General features: G+C 36.3%; 1 protein-coding gene across 1 annotated transcript; it reads right to left on the bottom strand.

The window, feature by feature from the left end:
- Window positions 1-9,243: 9,243 nt before the first annotated feature.
- On the bottom strand, window positions 9,244-22,035 carry LOC113732657 (peptide-N(4)-(N-acetyl-beta-glucosaminyl)asparagine amidase). The gene is made up of 17 exons (XM_027258574.2): window positions 21,782-22,035; window positions 21,631-21,684; window positions 21,311-21,472; window positions 20,855-20,953; window positions 20,568-20,654; window positions 18,377-18,459; window positions 16,613-16,726; window positions 15,466-15,520; window positions 15,311-15,397; window positions 15,016-15,071; window positions 14,873-14,932; window positions 14,532-14,619; window positions 13,695-14,441; window positions 13,503-13,563; window positions 11,790-11,892; window positions 9,794-9,928; window positions 9,244-9,698 (listed from the first exon to the last, which is right to left on the bottom strand). Exons 1-17 carry the CDS (start codon window positions 21,857-21,859, stop codon window positions 9,599-9,601), a joined length of 2,169 nt encoding a protein of 722 aa, XP_027114375.1. The 5' UTR covers window positions 21,860-22,035; the 3' UTR covers window positions 9,244-9,598.
- Window positions 22,036-27,845: the final 5,810 nt, after the last annotated feature.

The following is a 27,845-nucleotide window of genomic DNA, read 5'->3' as shown; positions in this document are numbered from 1 at the left end:
GCCTCATACGCTGATCTAACTGTGTATTGGCCATTGGTACTATAACTCCAGGAGTAGCAGTCAGGTCGACCAGTTAGGCTTACAGGAGTATTAAGTATCTGTCCAGCTTCTCTTGTGTTAAAGGTCCTGAAAACAAGTGGTGAATTCCATCTAAAATTAGATATCAGTTCACTCACTTTGCTCATCAGGCACCCTGTGGGTTTAGGGGACTCTAGCTTTCCATCCTTCCCATCCTGAATCCAAGCATCCTCCCAAATTCTGGTCCCCTTCCCATTTCCAATCCTCTTCCTTACACCTCGCTTAACCTCCTCCCTAGCTCCCATCAAGCTTTTCCAAATCCAGGATGAGTTGCCTTTTACTTCACAGCTCAAAGGTGACTCATTCCAGTAGTACTTTGCTTTCAACACCTTGCTCATCAGCAGGTTTGGACTCGTGAGGAGCCTCCAGATTTGTTTACCCAACAAGGCTTTGTTGAAAGCTTGTAAATCTCTGAATCCTAGTCCTCCTCTGTTCTTCCCAGCTGCCATCTTTTTCCATGAACACCAGTGTACTTTTCTTTTTTCATTATCTCCTCCCCACCAGAATTTTGCCGTTAAGGCATGTATATCCTTACACAATTTCACTGGAAGCTTGAAGCAAGACATTGCATAGGTTGGCATGGCCATAGTGATTGCTTTCAGTAACACCTCTTTTCCTGCTTGGCTAAGCTTTTTGTTGCACCAGTTAGAGACCGTTTTCTGGCATTTGTCTCTGATATAGCCAAATATTTGTTCCTTGGTTCTGGTTATTACCATTGGCAATCCCAGATACTTTCCTTGATGCACCCTTCTTATATTTCCTAGTCTGCTGCAGATTTCTTCTTGATCTTCTTGTGTCACATTCTTACTAAAGAACACTGAAGACTTGTCCATGTTTATCATTTGTCCCGAGCCTTTTCCATATTTTTCCAATATCCTCGGCACCTCTTCAGCTTGACTTGTATCAGCTTTGCAAAAAATCAGGGAGTCATCTGCAAAGAAAAGATGACTGATTGCTGGTCCACTTATGCTAATTTTCATTCCTGTCAGCTTCTGGTTACTCTCAGCTTGAGCCAGCAGATTTGAAAAACCTTCAGAGACTAGTAAGAATAGGTACGGTGATAAGGGGTCACCTTGCCTAATCCCCCTAGAAGGTATCACATATCCTCTTGCTTCCCCATTTATATTGAAAGAGAAAGTAGCTGTTGTGATGCACTCCATGATCCAGCTGATCCATTTTTCACAGAATCCCAGTTTGATCATTATTTCCTTCAAATATCCCCACTCCACCCTGTCATAGGCTTTTGACATATCTAATTTTAAAGCCATGAAACCTTGAGATCCCTACCTTTTGTTTTTGAGATAGTGCATGTACTCATGAGAGACAATGACATTATCCAAAATTTGTCTTCCAGGCACAAAAGCTGCCTGGTTTTTACTGATGCAATTATCCAGCACTTTTTTCAATCTGTTTGCAAGTATTTTGGATATGATTTTGTAAATGACATTGCAAAGACTAATGGGTCTGAACTGCTTTATATCAGTGGGGTTTTCTACCTTAGGTATCAGGGAAATGATGGTATGATTAACTGCTTTGAGCATATGGCCAGAATGGAAGAAACTTGTGATGGCCTGAATTACATCTGTTTTGAGGATATTCCAGAATTTCTGGAAAAAGTTTGGTGTCATGCCATCAGGGCCTGGAGCTTTTGTTGGGTTCATGGAAAACAAAGCTTCTTTGATTTCTACCTCCCTAACAAGTTCAGTAAGTCTAAGGTTCATTTGGTCAGTGATGGTCTGTGATATTCCTTCTAGAACCATGTCTACCTGTTCAGTCCCTTTACTGCAGAAGAGGTCTTTATAATGACTCACCACTTCTTCTCCTATCTCCTCTTCTGAGTTAGTCCAATCCCCATTCTCTCGTAGTAATCTGTGAAGCTTGTTTCTCTTTCTTCTACCCTTCACACTAGAGTGGAAGAAATGTGTATTCCTATCTCCCTCCTTTAGCCACTGAACTCTAGATTTCTGACTCCAAAACATCTCTTCTTCCTCATACGCCTCCTTTAATTGCCTTTTTAGCATCTTGTTTCTCCTCTTCTTGTCTTGGCAGTCAGTGTCTTTCAGCTCCTCCAGTTGCTTTTTTACCTTGTCAATATTCGTCCTTGCATTTCCTTGAAACTGGTTCCTCCATTTGAAGATTTTGTAAGGCCTGGTGCAACCCAATGAGTACAAACAATTTCACAATGATGCACAAAGATATATCAAATTTAAGCACAATAAAGAAAACTTAATTAAAGAGAAAAGATGAGAAATGCAAACCAAATATCAATCCAATAGCCTCTTCAATAGATGGCGATGCTAACCAAGATGTACAAGTGAAGGCTCACTCCTTCCTCACCCCAAACACACTTTGGTTGAGCCAAGGAATTTTACAACTATTCTAGTTAACCCTCAACAACCTACACTTGAAAGATCACTCACCCAAATAAGAACTATTTTATACAAATGAGGCAACCTTCACCAAGGTTTTACCACTCCAAGTGATAAGTTCACCTTCACCAAGGTTTTACTCCACCTAGAGAGTAACCTTCACTTGAGCAACCTCACAACCCAACTTTCCCAACCCCTTATACAACCAACAAAGAATCTTTCTACCCAAAAATCTCACTTGTAAGCTTGTATTTTGTGTTGGCAAAAGTCTCTTGTCTTCTTGTGCTTTGGGGTATTTATAGAAGGTGAGAAATGGCTTCAAAAGGCTCTCTAACGGTCAAATATTAAATGCTGTCAAAACTAGCCGTTGGCCTGTCGGACGTCCGAACCACCTGTCGGACGTCCGAACCCTGCGTCCAAACCACCTGTCGGACGTCCGAACCACCTGTCGGACGTCCGAACCCTGCGTCCGAACGTTGTCAGAGAGTCATCAAATCTTTGCGAAATTTCTCGGACGTCCGATGCGATCGATGTGCGTCCGATGCGTGCGTCCGATCCTTCCGGACGTCCGATGCTTCCTCACGAGCGTCCGACAGAGTTTCCTTCTTGATGTTCTTCATCCTTTCGGACGTCCGATAGCGTCCGACATGAGTGCCCTGTTTTTGCTTCTTCTTTTATGCCACAAGAATCTGTTCTAACAAATTACTCACATAAAAACATTAACCCAAATCTACATATTGGTTTGTTAATCATCAAAACCAAGGATTGATCGACCAAGGTCAACAATCTCCCCCTTTTTGATGATGACAAACAAAATGAATATTTCTTTTATCAAATAAGTTCAAATAAAACTCCCCCTTAGAAAATGCCAACATGTTTAAATAAAACTCCCCCTTAGAAAATGCCAACATACAAAGAAACTTCAATAAGTCCTACTCCCCCTTTTGGCATCAATCAAAAAGCCAACTTCCCCTTTATTTTTCAAGTCAAGACCATAATAGGGTCCTTGGGAGTTATTACAACATGATCTAGCAATCCACATGGATTTCATACCTTTTCTCATATTTTTCTTTACATAGCAATCATTTTGCATATGTCCAAATTGGCAACAAAAGTGACACATGATAGAAGTATTTTGCACATAGGTGGATTTAATGCAACTAATTTTCTTATTTCTTATCATAGCAAACTTATTTGTGCCTTGAAAAGATTTGCTTTCTTTTGTTTGAGAAAACTTTTGTTTTTCATTTTGGAGAAACTCGTTCAAGTCATTAATTCTTTTCTTTAACAATTTTTGTTCCTCCAACATTTTTTCATAAAACTTTGTTTTCTCTTCCAACTTCCTTTTCAAATTATTTTTGCAATCAAAAACATTTTTTTTGATTTTTTAAATCATCGTTTTTCATTCTCAAACATTTATTTTCTTGAAAAAGTTTGGAATTTTCTTCCAACAAATCATTTATTTTTGTTTTCAAATCTTTATTTTTAGCATAAGATTTTCTCAAACTTTTATGCATTTTAATCATAAGAATTTTCACATCATCATCTTCATTATCTTCATCACAAGAAGAGTGATAAGAACTTACCTCATCTTCTCCAACGGCCATTAGTGCCATTTGGGCCAACTCTTCTTTTTCTCTTTTTGAATTGCATTCATTCCATGTAATTTTGCAATCTCCTCTTGAACATCTCTTGTTGAAGATCTTCTTGAAACTTTTGATGTGAGGAGTTGTATCATTGTCCACTTCCATGATTTCATTACCCATGAAGGATGGGTTATCCCCCACTTGAGATGCTTTAAAAGCTATGCCTCTCTTATACATTCTTGCATTTTCTTCCTCTTGCACTTTGAATTTCAGCTTTAATTCATAAGAGGTTAGGGTATCCACAAGAGATTCAATGGACATAGAATTTAAATCCTTTGCCTCTTCTATAGCATTTATTTTGTTTTCCCATTCTTTTGGCAAGACATTCAAAATCTTTCTATTTTTCTCACCCAAAGAATATTCTTTTCCAAGCAATTTAAGATCTTCAATAATGTCACAAAATCTACTACACATCTTATCAACATTTTCAAGAGGATGCATTTTGAAAAATTCATATTGAGAAACAAGCAAAGATTTCTTTTGTTCTTTAATATCTTGGTTACCTTCATGAAATACACACAATTTATCCCAAATATCTTTAGCTGATTTACAACCTTTAATCCTACTAGATTCATTTACATCTAATGCATTGTACAATATACACATGGCCTTGGCATTCAAAGAAAGGTATCTCTTGTCTTTTTCATTCAATTCTTGTCTAGTCTTTAATCTACTCAAATTGGTGGTAGAGTCAACTATTCTAACTTCATAAGGACCATCTTCTACCACATACCATAATTCAATATAAACGGATTGTAAGAAAATCATCATTCTTTGTTTCCACATGCTAAAATGAGAACCATTAAACATAGGAGGTCTATCAATAGATTGCCCTTCTAAAAAAGAAACTTTTATGGTTGCCATGATCTTTACTCTAAGCGGTTAAGCTTGATCAAAAGAGACCAAGCTCTGATACCAATTGTAAGGCCTGGTGCAACCCAATGAGTACAAACAATTTCACAATGATGCACAAAGATATATCAAATTTAAGCACAATAAAGAAAACTTAATTAAAGAGAAAAGATGAGAAATGCAAACCAAATATCAATCCAATAGCCTCTTCAATAGATGGCGATGCTAACCAAGATGTACAAGTGAAGACTCACTCCTTCCTCACCCCAAACACACTTTGGTTGAGCCAAGGAATTTTACAACTATTCTAGTTAACCCTCAACAACCTACACTTGAAAGATCACTCACCCAAATAAGAACTATTTTATACAAATGAGGCAACCTTCACCAAGGTTTTACCACTCCAAGTGATAGGTTCACATTCACCAAGGTTTTACTCCACCTAGAGAGTAACCTTCACTTGAGCAACCTCACAACCCAACTTTCCCAACCCCTTATACAACCAACAAAGAATCTTTCTACCCAAAAATCTCACTTGTAAGCTTGTATTTTGTGTTGGCAAAAGTCTCTTGTCTTCTTGTGCTTTGGGGTATTTATAGAAGGTGAGAAATGGCTTCAAAAGGCTCTCTAACGGTCAAATATTAAATGCTGTCAAAACTAGCCGTTGGCCCGAACCCTGCGTCCGAACGTCGTCAGAGAGTCATCAAATCTTTGCGAAATTTCTCGGACGTCCGATGCGATCGATGTGCGTCCGATCCTTCCGGACGTCCGATGCTTCCTCACGAGCGTCCGACAGAGTTTCCTTCTTGATGTTCTTCATCCTTTCGGACGTCCGATAGCGTCCGACATGAGTGCCCTGTTTTTGCTTCTTTTTTTATGCCACAAGAATCTGTTCTAACAAATTACTCACATAAAAACATTAACCCAAATCTACATATTGGTTTGTTAATCATCAAAACCAAGGATTGATCGACCAAGGTCAACAGATTTCAACTCTGCAGGTTGCAATTTTCCTATGTACTTTGTACATTCTTGATCCACTGTGGGGACTATTCCAAGCCTGTTTTACTACTTCTTCCACACCTTATTTTTTCAGCCACATTTTATCAAATATGAATCTTTTTTTCCTTCTTTCTCGCAGGGGGTTAGCATCCAGCAATATCATACTATGATCTGAGCCAAAATTCTCAATGTGTTTGACTGTAGCTCTGTCAAAATGTTGGCTCCAGGCACTACTTCCTAGTGCTCGATCAAGTCTTTGTCTAATTTCTCCTTCTTGAGTCCATTGATTGCTCCATGTCCACGGTTTCCCCTCAAAACCCAAATCTATGAGGCCATTTTGATGGATAAAAAGTCTGAAGTCCCTAAAAGAACCTTCCTCTCTTCTTCTACCCCCCCATTTTTCATCATTGGAAACAATATCATTGAAGTCTCCTGAGATCAGCCACCTTTGTCCCCACAGTACCTTCCTTCTCTCAATCACCTCCCATTGATTCCTCCTAATTTGATCATCAGTGCTAGCGTAAATTCCTATGAACCACCAGTCCACATTAGCCTCAGAATCCATGATATGGACTTCCACTGTGAAGGCAGTAGTTACCACATCCATTACCTGCACCTCATTGCTCCACATTACCGCCATCCCTCCTGCTTTATTCATAGATTCCACCACCACACTTTCCTCAAATCTCAACTGTTTTTGTAGTTTTTCCATGAAAATTTTTCTGTTTTTGGTTTCACACAGGAACACCAAGTTTGGGGAGAGGAGGTTACAAGCCTCCCTCAACTGGGGAATTGTCAAGGGGCTCCCAGCACCTTGACAATTCCACACCAGAGCTTTCATTTATCCATGGGTGACCAAGTTGGGCTGGTCACCTCCCCCTCACCTTGCATTACACAACTTTCTTGACCTATCTCCATTTTTCCTTTCTTTCCCGTAACCTCAACCACGTCAACATCCACCATATCTGCATCTACTAGATGAAACTTCCTTTTTCCTGCAGGTTCTTTATTAACCAAGAGGTTTTGTATCTGTTTCAGAGGTTTCCTCCTTATAACTGGAGTTTTGGCCTGTTTCCTTCTCCTTATAGATGCCTTCTGATTGCTTGTGTCCCCAACATTTTCCAAAGTTTCTTCTACTTGCATACTCTCAGTTTCTAAGTGCTTTAAAAGCTGTTCACCAGAATTCTCTGGCACCTTGTTCAGCTTTTCTGTACTGAACATCTCACCCCCATCTTTCGTAACCTGTTCCATTCTTACTGTCCCTACATTCCTGCTCTCCTCCATCTCTAATCTCTTCCCCTTTCCTTCTGTTTTTTCATTTTCACTCTCTTGTTCTTTTGTAGCCCGGTTAGTCCCTTCCTGACTACCAGCCACCTTCAGTCCAACTTCCTTATCGCCTACATCCTTAATACCTTGCTGCTTTTTTTCCATCAGTTTCCCTCCTCCTGTCCTTGGCACCAGTTCCCCATCTTTGAATCCCCAACGCTGTTTGTTAGGAGATGTATTACCTGACTGTCTGTCTCTCCCTTCTCTCTGAGATGACATCTTCCCCCCTCCTGCCCTGAGCCATGGCCCAAATTGGTTATCCGCCTGGCCTTTCTCCACTTGTATACTATCAGAGCAATTCCTTTCACTATGTCCTATTTTACCACAAGTGTAGCAAAAATTTGGGCACCTTTCATACCTAAAATTAACCCATATCACTTTTCCATCCATTTTAACTGTGGTACCTCTCATAAGGGGTTGGGATATATCTGCCATCACCAATACCTTAATGTGCCTTCCTTCCTTACCACCCCCTTGAGGTATGATAACTTCCTTTGTTTCCTGGAACACCGAAGCTATTTTTCTCCCCACTTCTTTCGAGAGCCAGTGCACTGGGAGGTTCCAGATTTGTATCCATAGTGGGGCGATATTAAACTCAGCCGTTCCCTCTTCAAAACCTTCAAACCAAGGCCTTACTACTAACATATGGCTGTCGATGATCCATGGCCCTCCCTTAGAGATCCTGTCTCTATCTGTGTCACTGGGGATAATGAACTGAAACGTATTGACTCCTACCTCCACAACCTTCAATCCTTTAGGGTATCCCCATGCTAAGGTAACAAAGTTTTTCACTCCCACAAAGTTTATTATTTTTTCACCTTTTATTTTCCCTACCAGGCTTTCTTCACATTCCTTCACGCTCGGTCCTACGTCTCCCCGGTCAATTTCTGTGCCACCCAACTCTTTTTTTGATAACACGAATTTTTGCAAAATCTCTGCTATCTCCTCAGCCATAGAAAACCAGCTATGTTTCCAGAGAAGGAATATCACTGACCAAGGCACCTCCAGGAGATGGAGCAAGGGTTAGGCCTACTGAACAGGGGTGGTCTAAACGAACTCTAACACTCTAGGTATGAAGCTTCCACTGAAGGGAAAGCAGTTTAGAGAGACGACTGGACAAAAAAATAGAAGCGTACAACTGCATCAGTGCACTTAAAACACCATAAACCAACAAAAACCAACACAAGGCCTACTTTTTTTTTTAATTATATAAAAACCTTTTAAGGCTGTAGAAAGCCAACGAAAAAACAGAGTGCCCTCTCCTATCCACGAACAAGAAAGAAATAAACAAGATTTCGGAAATAAAAAACCCTTTTTTTTTTTTGGAATGCACAGGATAAACGCGAGGACAGAGAGGACCTCGGCGGGAAAAATAAAACACCTTTCAAGAGTACATGCAATACCAGGCTAGATCCGTACAGTAACGCTTTAAAGTTACCTGTCTGAGCTTTGAAGACAGAGGTTAGTGGAAATCCTACCAGACTGCCTTGATTTTTGGCTCCACCTATCTGAAGCTGAGAAAAAATCTTGTCCGTTGTCTTTTAATGCTCCTACTTAAATCTGTCGGAAGCTTTAATATATGTAGAGAGTTTTGTATTCTTGCATATGGGTTGGAAGTTGTATGGTCACTCAGGTTTCAGGCAAAGTTTCTCAGAAAGACCTCCCAAGGAGGGAGATCTGCACACTTCCCAAGAGAGAGAAAATTTTGAACTCTCACACGGCGGGAGAGATTAAATACGTTATGTGTACAATTCTGTTCCCGAAAATGTAATTATGTAAGAATGGGAAAAGTCGAGAAAACTGAAAACATTCAACTATCTAGAAAATGCAGAGCTTTCACCGGAAACTACAAAACAGAGAAGTACATGTGTATGGGATTAATTTCCCCAATCAGGTACAGGCCTAGCCTGAGAAAACACGCGTTGGATTCCTTGTCAAATCAACCATACACGAAGGAAATTAACTGATACTGAAGTACAAATATTACACCATATATTAACATCCGTTAAAGCACTTCACAAACAAAAGGAATTTTATTCTACAATTGCTACAGGAATAACAGAATGGTAAGTCCTTATAACTCGCTATCAACTGTACATTTTCCTCTATTCTCTTCCTTCTTATTTTCTTGCATCTCTATCGGCAAACACCATCAGAAGTTACCCCTCATGGAAATTAAGCCTTATAAATGCATAAAGGGGTTTATATGAAAAAATATATAGAGGCAGGAGAAGTACAGAGCTTTGGTTTTAGGTTTTTCCTCTAACTTATAATGAAGCGGGGGATGAAGCAATAGCAGGATCACTAGACCAATGTATGACCATTTTATTTTTGACAGGCAGACTCTGCTTTTGAATAGAAGTCAATACTACCTATTTGGAACCTTGAAGTTGCTTTTGGATCTCGTACTGCTAAGAACCTTAACCTGCCATTTTAAAGATCATGATCAATTATAATGTTGTGTGCTAAGATTACATGATATCAAATTAGAAACAACTGAAGAAACTCCATCCAGTTTACCTAAAGGCATTTGCTAAAATTCCGGGTGATTTGACCTTAAATACTTTTCGCTGAAACCGTTCTTCAAACATTTGAGAAGTTTCCTTATCCAAAATATGCCAGTTCAAGCCTCCATCTTGACTTCCTTCGAGCACCCTGAGAGCAGAAAACCAAATTTCTCAACTATTTTCACTTGGAAAAAAGAAAAATTCTTGCTTGGATATCACATGCACAAGACCATTGAATTTGCATTTGATGACATGTAATAGGGACCTTGAACGACTAGAGTAACTAAAACATTCAAAGCTTAATTTCTAGAAAAGCTGAATTTACATTAGCCAGCATATAGCTTTTACACTAACTATTTGATATGCAGAACCTAAATCGGTAATGGTTGTGGACCACAATATCTTCTGTAAGGATCTTGTGAACCTGTTTTGTGCTGGAACTAATTTATCATGCATCCCAATGTTAGTACACAATCACCATCCGTGTAAGTTACGGTCCACTTCCTCAGACAATACGAGTAAACAGGACTACATACAGGGATCATTATTCGTCAACATAAGCTCTCATGAGACAAATTTCTTTTAACTGAGATGCTGACACAAAATTTGCTCGATCAAAGACTTTCTTTATTTTTGCACGTGGGAGGGGAAGAATTAGAAATTAATCCATGGTACAACAGGATACTTCTTAAATCTACTGGTGCAACAGGATTTTCTGGCCAGCAATGGATGAAAATACATTGTTCTACTTTACGTGAAAGGCTTAGTTTCTCCACATGGGACTTGAGAAATAGAACTCCTCTCCAGTCATTTTCAGTCCAACTCTTGCATTGTATTCAAGATGGCTAACAGTGGCGTCTATTACTCTGGATCAGCTAAGCCAAGCATTAGTTCTCTTAAACCAACAGGAATTCTCAACTGTAAACACATATTCTAGGACTTAGGAAGGAAAACCATACAATCCTACTTGCAGTCAAATCGGTTCAATACTTTCAAACTTAGTCCTTATATTTCAGAACACATTAAACCTATTTGGGCTTGTTTTTACTGTTTGTCAAGTTTATGAATTGGAACATCAAACTTTTAGTTTAGCTGACATAGTTATTTAAATTATCCATAAGGAATCTTCTAAAGAGTCTGGAGGCTTTACAGATTGATATTTCAAACTTTTATTTAGCTGATATAGGGATTTAAGCTGAACATACTAGTTTCACAAGGTATTTTTCTAAAGAATCCAGATGTTGTACTGTCAAAATCATTAGCAGGGAAAAGAAACATTTCCTAGTCAGGAACAAAGAAACCAATTATGGAGAAAATTCAGAAGGCTCCTGGGCAATATACTTTCATGGATTCATTTTTTTCCTCCCTCATTAATGAAATTTCATGTCAACTCTTTTGGTTCAGGCAACATGGTGATAAAATGCTAAAGGAACTTTTTGAGGTGGCAAAACAATCAGGGTTTTCCATTCAGATAAGGTCAAGGAAAAGGCAATGACATTTTATACGAAGGAAAAGCTTTCTAGGAACTACCTTGAACATATCTAGTGATTCAGGACAAGAGTGTAAAAATACGATCACCCACTTAATATGTCAGATTTCACTAGACAAGAGTTGATATCATGTCCTCATAATGTTTTCTGCAAAGCATATTCATGAAACTAAAAAGAAGAAAAACGAATGAGGAAAAGAAAAGAAAACAAGAAATCAAAACAAAAGGATGCATACTAGACTCTCCTGCTTTTGATTTCTCTTAAATCATTGCATAGCTCAACAATAAAGAGGTTGCTCCCTTCAGAAAGTAAAGTGAAGCCTTGGGATATATTACATCTAAGCTAAGAAGGTTCCAAGGAGAATGGTTCCCAAATTTGACAAAAATCACCACCACCCCAGATTGATTTCAAACTCAAAATGTGAACTAAAGTGGAACTATGACATGGTAATCCAGTGACATCAAACCTGCTCATGCATATGGAAAATGATGTCATTGAAGATGCAAAAGAAAATCATACCAATCCAATGGATCCCGCTCAGGTGCATCATTGGCAGACATTAGCTCATAAGACACTAGCTCATACACTTGATTGTCTGATACTTTATAAATTATCCAACAACCTACATGGAAAGTAACATAATAGATTAAGAGATGAGATGTCAACCAGATTTTAACCATGATCAATAAGGTAATACTTACAAATTCAATGCTCAAACTAGGTGTTCTCTTTCCCCATTTTGAGAAAACGTTTGTATTATCCTTTTGTCTTCTTTTTTAAGAGTTTATGACAAAATTCCAAAATAGTAGATTAAATGTGTAAAAGAGGTAGAAGAAATGCATACATCAATTGTGTAAAATACCATATTAATTGTGTAAAAAAATAACAGAAAAAACAAAGAAGGGCACTGGCAGATGAGTGAAACTAGGAGTATATTATGAAGTTCATGACTGGACCTAACAATTCACAAGAAATGCATATATAGAAAGAAGAAAAAGCTACAACATCATCAACCTAGAACAACATGAGCTGATGAGCACATGCTTATGTAAATGTCCAGGGTATTAAACAATGATCAGGTTTTTGTTCAATCTTTGTTGTTTCCCATTCCCAAATGTTACTCCTGCTCTCTCCAGTCTCCCTTTTTTCCCCTCTTTCACATGCATACTCTTCTTCACCATCCAAGAGGAAACAATTTTATGCAGAAACTTAACACAAACGTATAAAACAGGCTTATTAAATGGAAATCAATTCCATTTCACAGGAGCACAAGTTTAAAGCTGACCAAGCTTCAGTTTCTTAATAGTAAGTAAGATGGCATTTACTTGCAAAAGACGATTTCCCTACATAATTCAGATTTCACTCCAGTTAAGCCTAAATGCAGAGATGCAGTGGGTAACTGATAGTAATTCCATCACGTTTTCACTCTCCTAAAGCATGAATGCTAATGCATGTTCCATTTCCACATCACAGAACTCAATTGAATGACTTCAAAACATTTGTCGGCAAGTGGCGACAAATCAAACTTAGGTTATCTTTCCTAAAAGACCTTTAACCTTTAAAGAAAAAACTCAAGTATGTGGTCCTAAACATTCTCAATATCCTTTCCCCTATATTTTCCTTCTGCATATAAAGTGTCTTTGGAAACTTTAGTAGCTTGAAACAGACATATTCAATCAGAACAAGATTGAACAGAAGATAACTCGCAGCCTGCAGGCACAACATATCCAAAGAACTGGTATCGCAAGCATACATCAATGAAAAAGTAATGACCAAACTCCCACATTACAATGATGACGACAGAATATAACATTTTTTACTCATAATTGTCCATGTAGTGTGCAACACCAATGTTGCAAGACAAAACAATGAATCCAATGCAAAGTTGAGAAATGATATCTTTGATAACCATATCATTCCTAAGAGATAGCAGCTGGAATTAGAACCAGTACCCCATTTGACCAAATTCCCAAGCATTTTTTTGTAAAAAGAGTAAAAAAAAAAAAAAAATTTGTCTAGAAGTATTAAATTTATAAGCATGTATTCTTTAGCCAAGAATTGTTGATATTAATGAGGCACCTTCCAGTCTATTGTGTTCAATATTAGACAGACAACATGCATAAAAGAAGTAATTTAAGGACACCTCTTTGAGTATTAACTAGGCATAACATTTGCATGTGGCTATATCCCCGTATTATGCTTATCTGACATGAATATATGTACTCCTGTTACCTGTTGCACCATTTGGTTCTTCCCACTTAGACATCCGAGATCCATCAAATGCTGATGTAGACTGATGTGTCATGAAGAACAAAATTGAAGAATAAACATCCATCAAATAAGTACAATGAATTTCTACCACAGCCCCATTGAGTTCACATTTCCTAATGAACCGAATTCAAGTCTTTAGGTCAAGAGTCTTACAATACCAAAAGGAAGCTCCTCTCCACTAGCCTGGACGAGACCGCAACATATTCTGTTTAACTTCAGAAGTGGCCATGAAAGGGAATTTTTATCAAATTGCTTGCAGTGGTGAACATTATATATTAGATCATCCAAGGCATGGAACACAACAGGCAGTGCTATGGATGTTTTTACAGGATCAGATGCCAACGAAATGCCAATCCTCCTATTCACATTTGACTCGACCTTCAGGGAAAGAGCATCAAGCAATTGGGTAAAAGACGGGATCATCCTAATAAACAGCGCATGACTTGGAACATGATCAATGTACGTTCTCCTGGTTTTGAACGGCATATTCTTGAGATCCACTAAAATCTTTTTCAACAACCTTAGGACTTCAGTCGCTTGAGATTTAGAAGAAGATTGCCCTATTAACTGTGAAATAATAGGAGAAAATGCATTATAGATCTTTGTCACATGGTCATCTACACATTTACGAACTGGACAAGAAGAAGAAGTCAAGGACTCAGAGCCAAATTCAGATCTTGATATGCGCCACTCCTTGTCACCACTCTGTCTTCCTGGTAATGAGACTGAAGCATTTTCTTTAGAATATAGATCTCTCTCAAGTGCTTCTGCTTCAATTCTGTCACGTTCCTCAAGTGCTACACGAAATTGGGATGAAAAATTTTGTCGACATTCTTTGTTTATATTTGAGAGAATAGTTGCAACGGCGGACTCTGTAGCCAAGTTTCTTCGAGCCAGGACCTTCAAGATCAATGAATGCTTAAAAATTGTAAGTTCATGCAACATGAAAGGAAGCAGATGAAATTCCACTTAACGGAAGAAGATGACTACCTCATGCCACTTTCTTGTGTAACGTTTAGTGACATCATAAACTCCATCTCTGGCTATAGCAATCACATAGTTCAAATTCTTTTTCCAGCTTCAAGAGACAAAGTAGTGTCATTATGTCTTTAGCACTAGGATCTATAAAGTATGGAATTGGTGTACAAGAAGTGCATAAAAACCATCCTCAAATTAATATAAGCTCCTACTCTCAGAGAATCAAGATATTTGACAAACTCATGCTTTGGCCAGTATCAAAGGACTGCACAAGTAGATAAAGTATAGAATTGACAAGCAACCGTGAATCCTACAGATTCTAAAGAACTTATCAGTAAAAAAGCAGGAAGTACCCTTTCTCATACAATAGAGGATTGTCATAAATTCCTTCACAAGGATCAAGATGCATCCATCTGCAGAGTTTAGACCAATGAATAGATTTGGCAGACCATTTGTGTAGAAAAGTATAAATTATAGCAAGTCTATAGAAAAGTACCTTCCTAGAGAAGGTGAGAAGCATTCTGTCCAAACATGATCAGTGAAGTCCAAAATCTGTACAAGAAAGCAACAGCAAGAGTAATATGTTTGTCATTTCAACCTCATACCATATTGACCTTAGCATCACACACAAACGGATACCATGAAGTAAACTAATAAATGCCTTTCTTAAACTAGCAGCTTCAGTTGCAGAACCAAACATCTATTAACAAGCCTTGGCATTAAGCCCATGCAGCAGCAAGCAGAGTATCAAGGAACTACTACTACAAATTTATAAAGGAAAAGCAACTTACTAATCGAGATTCATAGTTAAAGGCTCGACAATATAGAGTGAAGCAATTAGCCCACTCCCCACACCTCCCCTTTCTTGTTTCAAGAAGCTGCAGAGGAAAAACAATGAGAAAATTTAAAGAACAAAAGATCTTCAGAACACAGAAAAGTTAATTACCTTTAGAGGATCATTATATCTCGGGAAGCGAGTGATACCTTTGCACAAATTGCATCTGCCAAAGTTGAACCAACATGAGAGAAAATATATTAATTATGCAGAAAAGTACCATGTCACAAAAACCCCCATTTTGTTCACAAAAGCAGTATGCCAGAGTCCACTTTAGCAACGTTAATGATTCTCCTTAAATTGTCAAGCAAGAAAAGTCTATCAGCAAACAGCTCTTCTACTTTACGTTAGACATACAAACACCAAATACTTTGCAGTGGCACTTTTCAATAACAGAATTCATTTGAAACTTGCCTATGCGCAGGCAGTTAAAAGCCACAAGATTCAATTTTATTAATTAGATTGCAAAACTAAAAGATGATAATTAACACCTATGGTTGAAGTACAAAAAATGCTACAAGCCGATTAAATTCCACAGGATGTCAATATGTAACACAGCAAAAACTTGGTGTTCAGAATGCCTCAACTACTTGCTTATGACTGGTACTGAAGTGCATACCTTTGAGCAAATCATTGCATGTAGAAGCCAAATATAAATTGTCAACAAGAGGAAGAGAGATCAATCAATCTAAACTATATGAGAAAATAAAGTCTCTGGCAACCGGGTATATTATTTTTGAATGAAGACAGTTTTTTAAGGAAGAAAAGCTATCAAATTGTTGGCTAGCACAAGTCTGACAATTGAACCAGAGTACAAGATCCTCAAAAGTAATTACCTTATGATGCAACTCAGAAATAATTCTAGAAAATCTCTAACAAAAAAGGTGGAGCTTTGTCTTAAGTTTTTTGAATTGTAAAAAATTTAGTTCAAGCCTTCATAGAAAAGTACTGCTGAGCCAAATTCACAGAACAAGGATTTGTGTAGAATCCAGCTAGGTTCTTTAAAGCATAAAAAATAACTAGACTCCATAATCTTTTCAGAACATTTAGTTTTGATCCTGGAGTCTTTTGTTATTTATAACTAAAATACACTAATAGACACATAGAACTTCATACAAGATGCATGGTAATTATCCACATTTTTCCTAATATGTTCCAAGATTAGAGAAAATCACTTTGGGAAAAAGGCTAAGTAAAGAAACAAAGCATGAAAAACTAACTATAGGCAGATGGTAAATGACAAATCTTCAAATCATACCGATAAAGCTCAACCCGAGAAGCTCCATAACGAGTTTCAGATGGATCTGCAACACCCCCGCCCTGTCCGACAGTTTCATTACCACATTTATCACAATGAGGTGCATTTACCCACCTAGAATGTAGAAAATCAACTACCTTAGATGGCCAGGCTCAGCTTGAAGCAACTTAGTATTAATATGAGAAACTGCAATGCTAACAACAGATGATTGCATGTAATCGATCGAAAACAACAAACACCAATCAAGGGAGAGATACTCTAAGAATAGTGGAGTAGGCTCTCAATGTGTAGCTGATCCTGCACACAATGCTCTCTGTCCTTTTTTGTTCCCTAGTCCTTACCCAATCTCGATGTCTTCATTAGTTTCCAGACAATTTTCTTCTCTGAATTTATGATTAGAGATCTAACAACTGTCATAATCATATACAATTAGTCATTTTTAGGATAAGATATAGCCTAAGCTTTCTAAGTTCGCTTTTTTTCAGATGGAGAGCTGTTATTTGCAAAATCTTAGAACTTAAAGAAACGTGTGTTTATCACTCAATAGGTTTTGACAGAATCTAATAACTGCCAATGATCATTTTCAGCAACATGTAGGAAGGCCAATGATCATTTCCATCAATGGAATGTCAAAACTAAATGTTACATGATGGATGAGTATTATAATGACGCAAATGAAATCTTAACAAGTTCACCTATCAAAAGTTTAAGCATTTATATGCTCAGTTGCAGCGCAAAACCATCTTTTAATAAGAAGCTCCAATGAGACAATGGACTATTACAAAGCAAATCTAAAAGAGCTACATCTACAAGCCAAAAAAACCAGTTTTCATCCTATGCAAGATGACATAGTTTATTAATACTTATACTGACATCAAATTTTGCAAGTACTCCGTTCATTCCAAATAATTATGAATAGTCAACTTGAACTCTGTTCCAAAAGTCAAAGCTAGAAAGCAACTTCTGAAGGTCTGCAATGGAAAGAAAAAGTGAGTATCCAACACATTTTCATGATATTTGGACCTTTTCTTCCCCACTCCATGTGGTTTAGAAATTTGTGTGGGCCACCATGTCACCAAACCAAGGGCAATAGAGGATTTTGCATTTAGACAAGAATAATGAAAGCATTAAATGTGCTAGACCCACCACAATGAAAGGATTTCTTGTCATACAGTTAGCTCGTGGATCATAGGATAAGGAAAAATAACATTGTGTGCTTGTTACGAAGAGCCTATGCAACTCAAAGAAACATGTAATTTTGTTTTAAAGCTTAAGGTTAGCAAATGCTGACGCGTCTCCATATCATAAAGGCAAAAACCATAACTATGTTGGTTTATGAGCTAAGGAGGCAAAATTTGACCACAATAAATGTTCAATAGCAAGGTTAGTTTCCATAAATTCACCAATACCAAAGAAAAGAGTTTCTATCAGAAATAAAATGGAATATGTTATTTACTTATTTGTCACTTACCCAAAAAAAGGAATACTTGTTTAAATGACTCTCAAGGTTATTAGAAAGCTGCTCAATCACTCATTGGAAGATATATCCACTAACATCAACAGAAATGCAATTCTCACTTTAAAGAACTGCAGAAAAAACATTTGCCTTTTTGTTCAAGTCCTTGTAAACTATGTCTTTATGCTATAACAAAAAACATAAAAAAGATGGCAAAAAACAAAAGGCAGGTAGGTATTTTATCTTAAAAAATACAAATCCGGTTTGGGTATGTGGAAACCCCAAGGCAGTGGCATAAAAGAAGAGACCTGAATGATTGCTTAAACCAGAACAGCAGCTGCAGGAGGAAAGCATGATCTTGCTCACCTTTTGTAGGTTCAAAATTTCCCTCCTGAAAACATGCAGGTAGTTCATTAGAGATGCTTTAAGAAATATCGAAGCCAGGTTTAATCAACTCATTACCCATGGTACATACTTTACTTAAGATTTGTAAAATCATCAACAGACTAAACCTTGACATTGAGCACATGCAGAATTTTTTTAAACATTTTATTATCAGAAGTAAAGAAGGAAAAAGAACGTGAAGCTAAAAGTCAAAGAGGCATACCTAATGTATTGCTCTATGTAGAAACTGCATGCAAATACAATGCTCTACATATAAACTACGATTGAGTAATAAGAAAACACAACAATAAAATATTCAGGTGTATGCATGGAGAAGTCCAAGTTACTCAAAGTACTGCTAAATGGTAAGTTTGTAATAACCAATATTTGCAAAGTATTTAAGTGGCAATTGAAAAGAAAGAGATAGGTGATGTTTATAAGAAGAAGATGACTAGTCAACTCTTTCAGAAATAGCCTCCACTTAAAAGAGCAGATCTACTAAAGTTGGCTGGAATTTAAAGATTCATTTGACCACTTGTAAAAGAATAAGAAAATGGCACAAATGGTGCAAACTATTACATATTCCCCGTTTTGCTTATTAAATTTTTCTTTAGCCAAAATAGTCGCTCAATTAAATAAAATATACATTTTTTGGCACTCAACTAAAAAAATGCACCTTTTTGGTAATTCAATGCACTTTTGAATTAGTTGAGCAATAATTTTGGTTAAAGAAAAAGTCTAGTGACCAAAATTGGAAATTTTGAATAGGTACCAGTTTCTCAAAAAGAATTTCCTGTTAAATCATCCAACTTTCCTCAAAGGCTACAGATAAACATTGGCCTGTAAGTGTGCAACATGAAAAGAAAATTATTTGCCTTTTCTATCATAGTAACATGCCATGTACATATATACAGTGGAACATAAAATCTAATACCTGTACATAGGCACAAATAATCACCATATTCAGAAGATGCCAACACAGAGAGAGAGAGAGAGAATGTTCAGGAAAACATGATGATTTAGGCAATTTGATGCCCTTCAATGTGGTTGCAATCTTTTTCAGAAAATTTCCTCCATTTTACTTGAAAAAATTGGTTTTCACGAGATGAAAAATGCTTATAGGAGGAAGAAATAAACCAATGTACATGGTCAAAAATAATTTGTGGGAAAGAATGTAAAGGGCCTAAAACAGAGGAAATATGAAAGTTCTGCTGGCAAAGTATGGTGTAGGATCAGCTCTCTTACAACCACATTGAAGCCTAACTTATCGGAGTCAAACTAAACATATTTTCCATTTAGAGTCTTGTTAGCCGGCAATGCAAAAAATGACTAACTAGTTCAGAAGGTAGTATCTCACATGGGACCTTAAGATAAGGCTCATAAAAATCCCTTCAGCCTATCTGCCAATGAAATTGTAAATGGACTTCTTGTGAAAGTCCTCTGAAGAAGAAATACATTATCACTTCCTAAAGTAGAAAACTATTACTAATTCTATTGCAGGTGTCATTTAAAACACAGCTGTTGACGGTTGTTTATATTTAGGTTTGCACGTAAAGAAGTAGCTCTATGGCCAAAATTGATTGCTGAGTAGCCCAGGGTGTATATGGAGAACAGAAAACAACGCCAATGTTAAACTTGGTTTAGCTTTACGATGATTTTAGCCTCCTCATGGATAATTTTGTGTTAAATTTTTGGTGGAAAAACACAGATAAACAGACCAATTCCAATTTGCCATGAATCGCGTCAACTAGCACCGAAAGGAGATTATGGACGTTAAGAGGAACTTGTCTGATGCTGACACATTTGCGATTGCAAAATGCTATAAACTCAGAAAAGCTCACTGCTTCAAGATTCATATTTTCAATTTGATATCCATATCAAAAAGTTACGAGAACTTTCATTATCACAGTAAAGTAGATAACCAAAAAGAGGTTACTTTAACAAATCTGTATAACCTATCAATGGCAAATGAAAGGGAATCGACCATTGGCCAAAGCCACAAAGATGGTATTATTCAACTACAAATTGCCAAGGTATCTCAAATGAGATCCGTTTAAAGCTTATCAATCGAAGAGAGCACATCAAATATGCATATTGAAATATTCAAACACTAACCCTGGCTAAAGCAACCAATGCTTTCTCCTCCAGCTTGTCAACAGGAACAGTCTTCTGAGCTGCTTCTTGACGATGTGGATCTTCATACTACATCAAAAATAGGATGTGAATTAAGATGTCAAACAATTAACTTAACCAAACAGAAGTATCACTGGAATATACTAAAATTGATCCTGTAATAATGAGCTAAATCAAAAGAAAAAAGCTTTTGCTTTTGTTACTAAAAGGATGACTTGTTCACATAAACTAGAAATGAAGACCAATAGAAAGAGAGGAACTTGCCCTACCATTCGAACTTGATCAACATACGGCCGTATCTGCTGCTCAAATTGGTCCTTATTCTCACTAACAACCAACTGCTGCATCATTAATGCATCTTCTTCTGCCTAAAATTCACAAACACATACCGTTCCTCAAATCAGTTATTACAGTGCCAAAAATAACCTCATACTATTTAGTAATTTCCATCTGTATTAAATATTTCAGTTTTAAAGAGAAAAATGAAGAAAAAAAAAAGGCAATGACAATTATGTTCATAAAAAAAGCCACCGAACGAATTGAAAAAGAAAAAACCACTTTGCATTCTATCTTTTGTCCCGGAGTTTCATTTTCTACGACATTTTAGTCCTATCCTCACAACTTCTCATAACAAAAGAAAGAAGAAACGATCATAGATAAAGATAAAGCTTAAAAATGTAAAAATAATTATAAAATTCTGAAAAAAAAAAAAAAAAAGATGTTACCTGCAACATCCGCGCAAATTCTTCATCGGAGATTGCAAATTCAGTATCAGACTTCCCCTTTTCTTCATGATCATCAACAGATACCAAGCGAAGCTTATCCGAGGGAACCAATGAGAGATCAGAGTCATCAGACACAACCCGATCATCTTCCCCTCCCAGTATCTGTTCTTACGAAAAACAATCCAAATTCAATTAATGCCAAAAAAAAAAAGAAAAATGTACAACTTCAAAAGCGCAAAGTACAACTACGCTTGAATCAAGTACTGCACATCAAATTCAGTAACAAAAAATGGGTAAGACTATAAAAAAAATAAATTTACCTTCTGCTCGTCAGGAGGAACTGAGGTGAGGGAGAAGAGCTGGAATTTGAAGACCTGGAGAAAAAATGAGGAGATTTGGAAAAACAATTTGAGAACGAATTGCGTGAGGTTTCCGAAGAGAGAGGAGAGAAATTGGGAGACGAAAACGGACTTCAAAGCCATTGTCGGTGTCGTAATCGACGTCGAAGGTGGAATCATCGTGCTTAACTACGAATTTTCGGACCACCATGGTTGCTTGATTCCTTTCTTCTGCGGTGATCACTGGCGCTTTTCTTTTTTCACTTCTTATTCTTCTTTTCGGTCGCGTGAAACTTCGGAGTTTGGATTTATAGGTTGACGAGTTTGGAGAAGGAACATTTGCCACATTGACTTGAATGCTGTCCTCTTCTTTACATTGACTTGAATTACGCTGTCCTCTTCTTTATTTTTAGTGTAACTCAGTGATGTCGAACCGAGAGCTGTGTTGATTTTTTTTTGAGAAAAATGCAGTTTTGGTACCTAAACTTTGAAGCACGAGCGGTTTTAGTCCCCAAATTTTGGACGAAAACAAATTTGGTACCCGAATTTTCAATTTTGAGCACATTAAGTACCCTTGACGATTTTTTTCCAAATTGTTACCGGAAAAAGCCATGTGACTGTCACGTGTCCGGCCAAAATGGAATTAAAAAAGGCAAAAAATGCAGTTTTGGTACCTAAACTTTGACGCACTAGCGGTTTTAGTCCCCAAATTTTGGATGAAAACAAATTTGGTATCCGAACTTTCAAATTTTGAGCACATTAAGTACCCTTGACTATTTTTTCCCAAATTGTTACCAAAAAAAGCCATATGACAGTCACGTGTCTGGCCACAATTGTATAAAAAAAGGCCAAAAAATGTCAAATGCCATTATAATACTAGGTATTAAATTTAAGGACTAATAGCGTAATAAAGAAAAAATCCAAGGACTAAATAACATCACATGAGTCAACAAAACCCAAGAACCGATACAAATGAGCTCCAATTCCAGTTCATTAATCTAAGAATCAAGTCACAAAATTTGTCTGGAATTGGAGCTCATTTGTATCGGTTCTTGGGTTTTGTTGACTCATGTGATGTTATTTAGTCCTTGGATTTTTTCTTTATTACGCTATTAGTCCTTAAATTTAATACTTAGTATTAGAATGGCATTTGATATTTTTTGGGCCTTTTTTTATACAATTGTGGCCAGACACGTGACTGTCATATGGCTTTTTTCGATAATAATTTGGGAAAAAATCGTCAAGAGTACTTAATGTGCTCAAAATTTGAAAGTTCGGGTACCAAATTTGTTTTCGTCCAAAATTTGGGGACTAAAACCGCTCGTGCGTCAAAATTTAGGTACCAAAACTGCATTTTTGACCTTTTTTTATTCCATTTTGGCCGGACACGTGACAGTCACATGGCTTTTTCCGATAACAATTTGGGAAAAAATCGTCAAGGGTACTTAATGTGCTCAAAATTTGAAAGTTCGGGTACCAAATTTGTTTTCGTCCAAAATTTGGGGACTAAAACCGCTCATGCGTCAAAGTTTAGGTACCAAAATTGCATTTTTCTCTTTTTTTTTTCCGGTGTAGGTAAGAGGTTTGGACCCTAGAATTTCTTAGTTACATTCCATCTCCTTTTTTTCAAACTAGGTTGATTTGATAAAGTAGTTCCTTTCTTAAAATATAGGCTCTGTTTGGATTAGCTGTGTTTTTAGAGTGTTTTTAAAAATTTTTACTGTAACAGAGTTTTTTAGAGTATATTTTGAAATATTTTTAGAATATATTTTGAAATATTTAAGAGTGGTAGAGTTTTTAAAATATATTTTGAGATATTTTTTAAATATTTAAAAAAATTAAGATTACTTTTTAGAGTATCTTTTAAAGTACTTTTTAAAAATTTTTATAGTATTTAAAAAATTAATTTTTAAAAAACTCAATGATATATGTTAATAAAAGGGTCAAATTCGATAGTTCAAATAATCAACTCGGTGAATTGACCATTTAACTAGATTGAGTTGCTAGTTGGATTTGATAGGAAGCAACCCATTGAAAATAGACTGATTGGTTCAATTCGTGAAAACCACATACTAGGTCAGTGTTTTGTGTAACTTGATAGTTTTCAAACGAATTCCAAGTATTGGGATTGTAAGATTCAAACGCACAATCTCTATTACTATTAGTATACTAGAACTTTAAAGTAGGTAGTAATTATTGGACCACAAGAAAGTTTCATATAATTTGTAATAAGTTTTACAAGATTTGCAGGTGTATTTGTGACGTTTGTAAAATATTGGGGTTTCAATAATGGAAAGATACCTATCTTGTTTATATATTTTGTGGACTAGTGAAACTTGTTTTCACATTAATCCAATTATCGATTATTTTGAAATAAAACTCAAGAAATCGGTTGTAATTATCTCTCCCATACCCTCTTGCAAAATCATTTTTGCCTTGGTTTGGATGGTTGTCATTGAAATTGGTTTTTTTTTTTTAAAAAAAAAAAATTGTGGAGGCTCGATAAACCTTGAATTAGAGCTCAAGCCCTTTTAGTTACGAATGGTAATGGCACTCATCTTTTTTTATGTCTTATTCTTTGAGGTTGGAATAATATGATAACAAGTTTGGAGAAGGAACATTTGTGTTGACTTGATGAAGCAGTTCCTTTTTTTAAAACATTTCTTTTTTAAGATAAATTAGCAAAGCAAATTATCTAGTATTTCACTTCTAATTTTTCTTTCTTTCTTGTTGCCATTAGCTATTCCTGCATGTGCCCCTGTGATAAATCCGGTATGTTTACAAAATTAAAGATTTTTTTTTGTGTCTACACAAAAGAATAATTGAAAGTGAATTATTGTCGTTGACAAATGATGGATTTGTTACCATTCTTAGTGTTTTGGTTATCTCACGAGGCCTCTGTGAAATGTAATCATGCTCTTTGCGTGAAATGTCAAAATCTTGATGTATTAAAGAGTTTGATGCACCTATATTTTCTGAAGGAATAAATGGGTTTTTTTAATCCTAGAGTGCTAAAAATGAAACTTGTATAAGTTTTTAGAGGCTAGGGCTGTAATTCTACCTATACCGTGCTTCGAATTATATAAAATTTAAGAGACCAGGCTGGAATATACGAATACATACTTGTATGCAAACGAAAGAATGTAATTTTAAAGGCATCTTGATCATAATGTATAAGCTGTATATGGTTAACAGTTGATATATTTACATTTTCCTTTCTCTTTTACGTGGGTACATACGTTTAATAGAACTAGGAGGATAAATGTGGTGTAAAATTAAATAGGTGATATGCCCAGCTTAAAGCCCATTGTTGCTGTATTTTCTTTTTCTTGAAAGCAAAATAGATAATTCATAATTAGTAGTAATGACTTAAATAACTTGATGTTCAAAATACCATATTAGCCAAATATGTTGAGTCAAATCCACTTATATTAATAAAGAAATATAGTTAAAAATATTATAAATTATTGCAAGTTGTATGGATAATTAGATAATTAAAAATATTATAAAATTTAAGAGACCAGGCTGCACAAATAGATATTGTTTCTTCATGGGTTTTGACTGATAAAGCAGTTTTGAAATCTAAAGGGCCAATTCTATAAATGTGTTCAATTTTTTCTTCTGGGATTGTCCAATCTGAATTGTTTATAGGCATATGATATTCATGACTTTGTACTACATTTTCTTGCTTTGAATTAGATCCTATTTTTAATTGTCTAAGAAATGCAGCCATGCTTAATATTTAATTAAATTTTACTTAGACGGGAACAACCGAGACTATGCCTGGAACATCCTATCCTGGACTTACCAACGGTCTAACAAAGCATCAAGTCTTACCAACGTTTTCAGTAAAGTTTAATAAAATATGTAACATAAATGCATGAAATAGCCAAGTTAAAATAGAAATGTAATTCAAATAAAGTAAATGTAAATGCAAAGTTTAAATATGCGTATGCAAATTAAACAAAGGTGTGGCTCTGATACCACTTCTACCCCAGGTATTGAAATGCAATAAACATAAGTAGTTGGACTTACTTTTGATTGTTGAGTGACTAACGGAAGCTTGTAATGAATTCCAACCTTGAAGACTTTATTGTAATGATGAAATCCACTTCTACAAAGACTTTGAGTACAATGGTTATTTTAGAGTGAGTGGGAATAGTAGGAGAACTAAGAGTAAGTGGGAGTAGTAGGAAAACTTAAGACAAGTCTATTACAACTTCTGATATTTTTTCGCCGATGCCTGTCTTCTGAATCTTGAATCTATTTATAGAGGCTCGGTTCTGCATTTCATCTTCATTTCAATTTTGCTTTCATTTGTTGTGGCCGACATTCTTTTTCAAAAGTCGTTTGGATTTTGTCCACCGATGGGGTCATCAAAAGGATCAAAAGTAGATTCTGATGATCCTGCTGGCTCCTCTATTTTGTCTTCTTCTTTTGGCTTTTGTAAATAATTCAGATATTCTTTCAGCATCTCGGGATTCTGCATGATTTGCTTTATTAAAAAGTTACTGGCTGTTTCTTCGGATGCCATTTCCGTCACCTTTTCTTTGTCTCTTTTTGGAGTGAGTGGAGTTGGTGTAGTGGTTGGAATGATTGTTGACTGTCTTGTCTCCTTTTGAGTAGTGGTAGTAGCTGTCCACTTTAATTTGTCTCCAGTGGTCAGGAATCTGATCACATTAGTTTGATCGCCAAATTCTTGATTGAATCCAGTCCACCATTTTATTTTGAATTCTCTTACCAATGACATTGGCAGAGGTTTTTCCAGTTCTTGATGAATTTTGAAACTCCAGCAAAATATCCATGGCACTTTGAATTCCATGTGGAATGAAATTGGTCTTGTATATTCTTCCCCCTTTGCTCTTTTTAGATATGTTTGAAATCCCATGAGAACATTTGGAGGTAGAATCTCTGGTTGGGGTCCAAACCATTTCCACCAGTGATTGAACCAAATTGGGAATTCTTTGCTGCAACTATCTTTGAATGTGAAGAACCAGGAATGGTTGAATGGTCTAAAAAGGAAAGCACGATACCATGCCATTTTGTAATCTTGATATGTAAATCCATCTGGAATAAAGTTTACTGAAAAGGATTTTTTGGAATAAAGAGAAGTCCATTCATTAGGAGAACAAACTTTCTTTATAATACACTTGGAATGACTAATAATATTTGGATTCTTTTTATCTGGAATGGGGTAAATCTCTACAGATTGAGTATCTGTAAGGATTAATTCATAATAATCTAGATTTTTTGAAGGGTCATCTGGTTGCCAATAGCATTTTGGAGGAAAGATCCTTTGAGTAACTTGATGAAGAGTAGAGTATATGGGTATTTCTTGGAATCTAGTTAAAGTAATATGTTGAGTAAATGGCTTTGTAAAATAAGTATTTCCTTGAGATTTTTCTGGGGATTTTACCAGTTGTTGAATGGGTCTAATTGGAGAAGTAATTGGAGTAGCAGCCTGACTGTAAGTCAATGCTGGGAAATCTGATAAAAGTTGAAATCTATTTTGAGTTACAGGGGTAAGACTCATCTCATAATCCTGAGGAGTCTTTGGCCGGGAACTTCCTGCTTTTGAATCCATGTTCCTGCAAAATTAATAAACAACATCTTTAAGTTGGTCAGTTAATTGTCTGTTTTGTTCTTGATAGTGCTGAATAAATTCGTTGTGAAGAAAATCTCCACTTCTGCTTAATCTCTGATGAGTAAGAAGTCGAAGGGTGTTTTTCTGAATTTGTCTTTGTAGAATAAAGGCTCTTTCTTTTGGAGTACTGGTTGCATAGGGACTTTTATGAATATATATTTCATCATATTTAGGAATTTGGTAGGCTGGAATAAATTGTCTTCCATTCGGAGTCTGAATGGAATAGACGTATCCTCTGGATAGAATTGATTTTTCTTTATTTTGAAGGCTAGGAGAATCTCGTTGAGTTCTCAAATAATTTGTGTATTCACGATCATTTCTTTGAGCCATCATTGCTGGATCCATGTCCTTGTAGGAATTCTCTGGTTAGAAAATCTGGTAAAGAATTATTTTCTCCTTTAATAAATTCTATATCAAAATCAAATACAGATAAAATAGCTTGCCATCTAGCAAATATTTGTTTTGAAATAATATTTTGAACATCTTTTTGTAGAATTTCTTTTGCAGATTTGCAGTCTATTCTAATTAAAAATTTCTTATTGTATAAGTCATC

This window comes from Coffea arabica, chromosome 2e, assembly GCF_036785885.1.
Source record: "Coffea arabica cultivar ET-39 chromosome 2e, Coffea Arabica ET-39 HiFi, whole genome shotgun sequence".
Lineage (NCBI taxonomy): Eukaryota > Viridiplantae > Streptophyta > Magnoliopsida > Gentianales > Rubiaceae > Coffea > Coffea arabica.
The sequence above is the reverse complement of the archived record's forward strand: the minus strand, read 5'-3'. Positions and strand labels throughout refer to the sequence as shown.

Excerpts from the sequence above, each read along its gene's own strand:
- LOC113732657 (XM_027258574.2), bottom strand. The coding sequence starts at position 21,859 with ATGGTGGTCCGAAAATTCGTAGTTAAGCACGATGATTCCACCTTCGAC. Across the intron at positions 16,727-18,376 it reads TGGTTTAAGCAATCATTCAG|GTGGGTAAATGCACCTCATT; the intron begins GTCTCTTCTTTT and ends TCTACATTCTAG. Across the intron at positions 14,620-14,872 it reads CCTCTATTGTATGAGAAAGG|CTGGAAAAAGAATTTGAACT; the intron begins GTACTTCCTGCT and ends TGTCTCTTGAAG.